Source organism: Haplochromis burtoni, unplaced genomic scaffold (genome assembly GCF_018398535.1).
Source record: "Haplochromis burtoni strain Fernald_Lab_line unplaced genomic scaffold, NCSU_Asbu1 Contig_1797, whole genome shotgun sequence".
Taxonomy (NCBI): Eukaryota; Metazoa; Chordata; class Actinopteri; order Cichliformes; family Cichlidae; genus Haplochromis; species Haplochromis burtoni.
The window spans coordinates 14,158-22,406 of record NW_024584158.1 but is presented as its reverse complement, the minus strand read 5'-3'; the positions used below and the strand labels follow the sequence as shown (position 1 = coordinate 22,406).

General features: G+C 36.4%; 1 protein-coding gene across 1 annotated transcript; it reads right to left on the bottom strand.

The window, feature by feature from the left end:
* Positions 1 to 333: 333 nt before the first annotated feature.
* LOC102300718 (mucin-2-like) lies at positions 334 to 7,837 on the bottom strand. Its single transcript, XM_042217300.1, has 23 exons — positions 7,728 to 7,837; positions 7,235 to 7,487; positions 6,998 to 7,112; positions 6,156 to 6,237; positions 5,944 to 6,080; positions 5,624 to 5,837; positions 4,694 to 4,819; positions 4,491 to 4,605; positions 4,254 to 4,404; positions 4,038 to 4,151; positions 3,895 to 3,964; positions 3,676 to 3,813; positions 3,233 to 3,397; positions 2,997 to 3,091; positions 2,789 to 2,915; positions 2,432 to 2,687; positions 2,251 to 2,303; positions 2,061 to 2,161; positions 1,754 to 1,905; positions 1,499 to 1,637; positions 1,097 to 1,207; positions 977 to 1,001; positions 334 to 616 (listed from the first exon to the last, which is right to left on the bottom strand). The coding sequence occupies exons 1-23, from the start codon at positions 7,801 to 7,803 to the stop codon at positions 426 to 428; spliced, it is 3,006 nt and encodes a 1,001-aa protein (XP_042073234.1). The 5' UTR covers positions 7,804 to 7,837; the 3' UTR covers positions 334 to 425.
* Positions 7,838 to 8,249: the final 412 nt, after the last annotated feature.

Below are 8,249 nucleotides of genomic sequence, written 5' to 3'. Positions count from 1 at the left end.
GTGTTTTGGAGTTTGCAAGTGTTTTGGAGTTTGCATGTGTTTTGGAGTTTGCATGTGCTTTGGAGTTTGCAAGTGTTTTGGAGTTTGTACGTGCTTTGTCTCTAGGGGCCACCGTAATAAAGTATGTGTTCTGACTTTCACATAAAAAACAAGATGTGTATTTAAAGATAAAGGTTTATTTGACTCTTTCAGGAAGGGCCTGACAAAACGGGAAAAGGGATTTCATTCTCACAAATATGCACTTGTAAATTGTGGCTGGGGTGTGGTCTTTGACCTGCTGCAGCGGAGAAAGCAGACACACAGTCAATTTATGTACCTGTGCACCTATTCTCCTTGCCTCCGCGCAGCCCCAAGAGCTCACTGTGACGCTTTCTCCGCTGCAGCAGGCCAAAGAACTCCTGCTGCCATAGAAATGTTTTCAAATATTACATTACATACATAGAATAATTCATTTTTAAACTGTCACTTACAGAGTACTGTGGTTCCAGTCGGATTTTAACTGTTGCTTTATGATCCGATATAACTGTTAGACCAATGTCAAATTCAACGACCAGATAGAAACCAAGCTTCCTTTTGGTGTACTGAATCTCAGTACCATTTGGAGAAATGACGTCCCCTTCATTTTCAGAATCAAAATCAGAATAAGAATACTTTCTTAATCCCTAAATAAAATATGTGGTTACAGTTGCTCCAAGAAAGTAAGTGCAGCAACAGACTAAACTATATTAAATAATTCATTATATTACAAAGTAACAAAATATAAGAAATAGCTCCAACATATAAAAATAGCAATTATAAACATCCAGAAATCAAACAGATTCAATATATAGGGTTGACACTGTTTAACTCTAACTGTTTAACTGTTTGCTGTTTTCACTGTAAAAATGTGCAAAAGGGTGTATTTTTTGCATTTTGTTTTTTTTTACTGTGCAATTTGAGTTGTACAGGTAGATAGTCACAGGTAGGAATGATTTACCTTTTAAAAGTGTGATTTCCTTTTCCTATAATGGAAAGTAAAGGGAGATTTCTTTCAATGTAATGTAAGATTGCAGTTAAAAATATTTTCCTCTACTTGCCAGTAGCTACATGGCCTTACCCCCAGGTGGATCCTGATCTTTCTGAAGCATATGGGGTTTGGAAGTTCACAAATCTCACTTTCTATGATAACAGTGAAGTTGTTCTCCTGTGTTTTATTACCACATGTGTTCTTAAAAGAGACAAGCATTAGCATGTTTATTTTATACAAACAGAGACTGCTGATGAAATCAAAATTCAGGTTGTCCTGTACTATTCAAAATCAAGTGTTAAATCTCTTTAAATATTGTAAAGTTAATTGCTTATTTGACAGCTGATGTTACTAAAAAAATATATTACTTATGCAAATGCACCTTGTGAACAAATAGAACAAATATGATAAGACTCTGTTACCACTAAAGAACTCTGAGTAATCACAATAAAATGAGCATACAATTATTTTTGATAAAAAGGCATGTATTACCTTGACTACAGTGTAAGACATCTGTCCATGAAAGCCATATGAGTTCTCATCAAATGTAATATAGTGACCACTTCCATAAATAATACATGTTCCTGGACATTTCTTGTCTGTGCAATCCCATTTTCCACTTTTGCAGGTGCTAAATGTTTCAGAAAGGATTGAAATTAAATAAATTTTTGTAATAAGACTAAAACTAATATAATATATTATCAGTTTCAGTGATGCTATGTCAATCAATCAATCAATCAATCATACCAGGTGTTGCATTTCTTAGAGATTTTTTCTCCACTGGAATAAAGTTTATTTCCATGCTGACATGGGCATTGGTTTTCTTTTACACAGGAACCTTTACCATCATCGACGAGGCCTCTGGGACAGAGACAGCCAGATTTACACTCAGTGGCATCCTGGAAGGATAGAAAGAAAAAAACACAAAAAATAGAAAAATAGATGATTGGTAAAACCAACATGACATTGATAACACAAAGGCAGACTTTATATCTACATTTTGAAAAAGTTAGTAGACCTAAAATGTAGGTCTTGATCAGCAAAAACAGCTTACGCATTCATTGTCCGGATTTGAACAGGTTCGAGCACACTGCACTCCAACATCTCTTTTGTCTGCAGTGGAGCAGTTGAAGTATTCTTTTGGAGAAGTGCATGCTGTAACAGAAGCAGGAACTACTTTAATATTCTGTAAATTAACTACAAATCAGTTTTATAGTAGAAAAAGAATATCATTAATAACTGACTTGAAGAGCCAGCTGCCAAAGGATCACAATGAAGAACTCCATCAGTGCATACGCTAGAAAAACACAATGCAACACAAAAGGACTTTAAATTATAGTTTGTACCAATATTGCTTGCATTACATTGCTTGCATTATAGTCATGGTTAATCATTAGTTTAATTTGTAGTCCTTAAATAACTCACCAGTAGTCATTGTTGATGTTAATGGTCTTTCCTGGTTCAATGGTTTCATCATTATGATAACAGGGACACTTTGCTTTGGGGACACAGATGTCATTGTCATCTAGGTAGTGATTTTCAGCACAGGAACAGCCGCCCACAGGCAAGAAGTCAGAGGTGCAGCTCTGCATCTTTGAGCTCAGCGATCTGCAAGTCAGCTGACATCTCTGATTTTTGTAAGAGAAGGTCTGAGATGCTGGGCAGTTCTTGGTGCGTTTGTCTGTTTTATAGAAAATATGATAGTCATTACATCATAGTTTTGGACTAACTAATGAAAGAGAAAATGCCCATAAAACGTCATTACTGAGCTGTTTCACTTACTGCACACATCCTTTCTCCAGCCTATCAAGAACACTCCCTTTGATGCACAAGCTCTTGCAAAGGAGGAGAAGACAGCACACAGGCAGTCCTCGCTCTTCTCACAGTTACAGCTAGCATAAATACATCGCTGCAGAACACAGTGAATATTTTTATGGTATTACAGTCCTATTGAATTTAGTTAAAGACAAACAGAGAGGTTTTTTTGTACCTTGTAGTAAGTCTCAGCATCCACCACGGAATGGCACCGTGCAAAGGTACTATTTGGCTGTCGTAGCAAGGGGCACCAGTTCTTGGCAAACTTTTCTACAAGTAGATTATCAGTTTTGAAGATTTTTGAATTTATTGTATTTCTTGTGTGATTAGATACATATATCACAGAAAATCTGTCTTGAGCAGTAAAAAAATCAAAGGAATAATGCTTGATGATAATAGTTAACAACTTACCATTTTCCGTCCTAAGAGAACAAGGGTCATCAAGTCGTCCATGTCCATCTTTGCATGAATAGTCAGTTTTCCAAGAATTACTAAAAGTTCCTTCTTCTCCCTCCACCATCCCCTGACGAGTCCTCATGTCATCAGACTGCATCATGTTGTAATTCCCACATAAACCTAAAGATTGCAGGAAGTCGAGTACGTACAAAGGCTCTAAAAATTTTGCCTCTAACAGTTTTGAGCATATTGAAAGTATTTGTAATTCTTCTTTTTTATTTTTAACCAGAATTTTTAATTACACTATGATGGCTGATGATGGTGAGAAAAAAATACAACACAGAAATAATCACAATTACTGTTACCTTCAAGACCCATGGTATATTGATATTTTAATATATACATATTAACTGATAGTTGTACTTCTGATTATGGTTAATGGCTAATATAAAACCCACCACGCGTCTTTTCTCTGTAGCTCTGCTCCAGACTGACATAGACTTGCATCAGAGGCACATGCTGGATCTGAATTTGTAAACCAAAACTTGTCTGGAGCATGATGTGAAAGGATGAAGCATGGAATATACTGATATCTCCTGTGAGTCAACAGAAAAATAAAAATCAGAAGATCATATTTGGGATAAAATGATCAACTACAATCTTAGTTTCTGATATACCTGAGTTATAAGGCAAAGTGACCTTCCGTCCATTCTTCTGCACTCTGCCTTCAGAGGTGAAAATTATGGCCTGAATAAAAAAAAAATGCTATTAGAGTGTGGCTCAGTGGAAATTATTATAATTACTGTAGTTTTACACTCACGTTGTTTTTGTCTCTGTTCAAATGAATTTTCAAGGTCTTGAGACAAGAGTCGTATTGTTGACGTGAACATTGTGTCAAATGGACCAGAATGGTAAAATTTGGACTCACATAATCCTGAAATACACATAGAGCATTTTGAGTACAGCCTATATAAAATGCCACCTTAATATCAGAAGATTGCATATCTTTAACAGTTGGAGGCATTGACTCATTCACCTTGCTGTTCACTTTAGCCAGAGTGTAGTCACAGTCTCCATGGAAGGTGAAGTCTTTACCATCAAAGGTGGTTATGTATGAACCCTGTTCAACTGAACATGTAGCATGCATTTGAAGGCTCTCACAAGACCATTTACCTGCAATGCATGTACTGAAAACACAAAGACTTTAAGGAAAAAGCACACACTAATGAATTGAAAATAATACTTTTTGAAAAACATGAAATGTGAAACATACCAATTTTCTCCCCGCTCCTGGTAAACCTCATTGGACTTGTAGACTTTGTCATGTTTGCATGGACACTCAGAAAGAGGAATACAACTTCCCGTGGAAATATCATCAAGCACAGTTTCTAATAAAGACGTGACATGATTTTAGACCGTATATATTACTGGTACTTAAACATTTAGGCATGATGAGTACAAAGAAACAGCACCAACCAGGAGGACAGAAGCAGCCGTCTATATTGTGATCTTCACAAACTAAACTCGTGTCTGGGAATCTGCAGGTATTGATGCAAGGAGACCCATACTCATCATATACCATCGTGGGTGGACAATGTTTAGCTGCGAAGATTAGAATATATAGACAAACAGATGGGAATTACAAGAGGGACCTGTTTGTATCATGTCAGAAACGGATGGACTATATAATAACACTCAGACCAGATTTTTATTTCGCTAATCTTATCTAATCTTTTCTTCTTCTTTCTTTCATATTTATGTTCTTTCTGTTAAAAATAGAAGAAAAATAGATATGTAGGCAGATATCTTTAACAAATTATTGAAGTTAATGCACATTATACTGTACAGTGATTGCTGAATGTCAATAAAAACTAAATTAAAAAAAGAATATGTAGAATACATGGATGAGATTTATTACTATTTATTGTACCACTGAATTAATAATCTTTTTTCTTCTTAATTCACTTTACATGTAAGTAATTAATTTTAAGAAAAAGTGTCCGAACATCAAACCACATGAACAACACTGGCCAACATTACCAACAATCTTTTCAGAATCTGAGACTATGAACTGCAAGATATTTGTAGTGCATCTGACACTAATAAAGAGTGGAGTATGTCAGTGTTACTAAGGGAATGCCAGATTTCTTTTAGATTATTACCAGCTAGATTTCAGTTTCCTGATGAGTTCAATCACTCTTCTGTGCATAAAATACTCAGTATTGTTACAGACACATTTCAGTCTACGTATGCGTCCTACATTGCCATTGTTAAATTTGGTAGTAAGAAAACCAATTGCTCTCAAAATGCAAGTTTAATAATTTAATTTTGCAGGGAAATGTAACTCTTTATGTGCAAGAGTCAACCTCATGAGAAAGAAATAAAAATGACAACATAAAACCTTACCACACAACTTCGGAGTCCTCCAGTTGGGAGGTTGTCCTCCAGCATGAGAGCACTGTCGAGAGAACTCAGAGAGTGTGCTGCAGACACAGGAGCCATTTAAATTGCTACAGTGACACATATCCTTCACACAAGCCTGAATGTAAGGCTCAGGGTGAATCAGAGGAATGCAGGAGCTCCAGGATTCATTTTTAAAGAGGTCTTTGCAGAAGATTTCCTTAAAGGGACAAAAAAGAGGCATTGTTAATATGTGTAAAAGGATTTATGCAAATACACATCACCACATATCTATTTTTAAAGCTAGCTGGATAACAAAAACTCACAAACTCCTTGCATGAATCCGTCATATTCTCAGTCTTCCCTGATGTCTGTACCGCTTCAGTGAGGTCCTCACAATTAATTGGACTAGCGGTTTTCCATCCATTGCCAAACGTAATGGGGCTGATTTGTTGACCTGTATCTGATGGCATTAATCGTTACATTCTAACTCTTGCATACTACCGATGAAACACATTAATATGAAATGAGTATACACCTTTATTGCGGAGGTCTGAATTGCCATTGAAATCTCCACAAAGTCCACAAATGCGATTGGCATATTCATCATCAATTTCCACCTGAAAAATGCAGAAATAGGTTTATTTATTGTTGTTCATTAAACAGTGAGATGATTGAACCACTGATTAATCAAAGGAAAAACCTTATTGTTACTTCTTGGTAAATGGTAAATGGCCTGTATTTGTATAGCGCTTTACTTAGTCCCTAAGGACCCCAAAACGCTTTACGCGTTCAGTCAACCACCCATTCACACACACATACTTCTTCTTAAAAAAACCCCAAAACAAGACCCTCCCCCCAACACACACGCACACATGCTAGCATGCACATAGGCGTGCACACACAAACAAAGTTACATTTGATACTGTCATAATGTCACCTACAGCTGGAATCTTATACTGAAAGTGATGAGATAGTGTACACCAAAGAGCATTTTATCTTACAGTCTACACAATACTTGTGGTGTTTACTCTTGCTTCACCCACATCCACTGCTTTCTTAGTACTTACAGTTGTGTTTGTACTCATTTCTCCATTCAAATATTCTGCTTATTCAGCCCTTCAATATGCTTTTATCCCCTTTGTAGTTATTGTAAATCTACTTCCACCACAATACAATGTAGACTTTGTGTTTCTCAAAGATCTTTTAAAAGTTACTCTGTAACCAATGCCTGGCATTTCTCAAGTGTAAAGCAATTCCGATCGACTTAAGACTTTTTGCAACAACCATCAGAAATATGGTTGTGACCTGGAAAAAAACTGTCTTGAGTTACTCTAAGTTTCAGCAGTGTTCATAAACAAATGATGTCTAAGTTATTACCATGACTGCATCATCATTGTACCACATGACAGTGATGCCAACTTGGGAGTAAAGCTTTAAGTAAAACTCAGTTTTTTCCAACCGTACCCCGGCCTGGAAGTATGGAAGTTGAATACTTGGGAGAAAAACAAAAACAATATGACACAAAGTATAGTACAGTTGTTTTCATTTCAAATTTTGAGGACCAAAAGAAATGTTGTTTGACTTGGCATTGTTTTGTTTTGTTTTGCTTTTTACCTCTGCTCATCCAGAGTGACCAAATCCTTGCTGATGTTGTATAAATAACTATTAATTTTCACAACCACAAAACGTATTGTAGAGTTTCCAGGATTCTCCTTCCTCTTTATGTCCATTGAGAACGTCTGGGAATTCTGAGACTCATCGCACGTTTTGACCAGCTTGTACTCACACATACCGGGAAACTGGTACACATCACCATCAAACGTCTTGAAGTGCTCACGGCCCCATGTGCTACATGTTCTCTTGTAAACTGGGGGGCCAAAAAAAAGGAAAGAAGACATTTACCAAAATTTATTTCCATGCCCATAAATAAACACAACAGAAAATTACAGTTACTGGTCTATCTTATTACAGACACTTTTCCAGTGTCCTGACCTTTGCATAAAGCTATAACAATTAACCGTTAATGAACATTAAAAGATTCCTGTGCATTATGCACATTACACGAATATCTGTACAAGCAGTTGCACCCTTATGAATCTGATCTTACCCGACTCGGCTTGGATATCAATAACAATGGAAACAGAACAAGCAAGGAAACACAACCACACAACTTTCCACTCCATTGTCGCCGCTGTGGGCTCGCAGTTAAAAAGGAAGCTGACAGTGAGACAGTGGCCAGTGGCCCTTTATATAGAGATTGCTTATTTGTTTTGCTCCAACCCTCTATGAGCACTTAAATAGTTTTTTTCCTGATGGGGAAAACATGGTTAGACTCATTTGCTATTGTCCGTATCTCTGAGCAAACATGCAGTGGTATGAGGCGTTTCCAGAGAATTTGGCTGCTTTCATGTATGATGATATATCTGTTTAAACTGTGTCCATCATCTTTATGCTTTCTTTCCAACAGTAATTGCTTTTCAAATGTAATAAAATGTGAAATGAGGTCTATAGACTATACACATAACTATGGAAACTCACAGTAATGCACGTAAGCCAAAACTCTTGATGTTACAATCTTGGGACTATTTTAAAAATAATACTACATAATTATTACTTTAAAATAAAAACA

Excerpts from the sequence above, each read along its gene's own strand:
- LOC102300718 (XM_042217300.1), bottom strand. The coding sequence starts at position 7,803 with ATGGAGTGGAAAGTTGTGTGGTTGTGTTTCCTTGCTTGTTCTGTTTCC. Across the intron at positions 3,814-3,894 it reads CACTTTGCCTTATAACTCAG|GAGATATCAGTATATTCCAT; the intron begins GTATATCAGAAA and ends GTTGACTCACAG. Across the intron at positions 2,916-2,996 it reads ATGCTGAGACTTACTACAAG|CGATGTATTTATGCTAGCTG; the intron begins GTACAAAAAAAC and ends TGTGTTCTGCAG.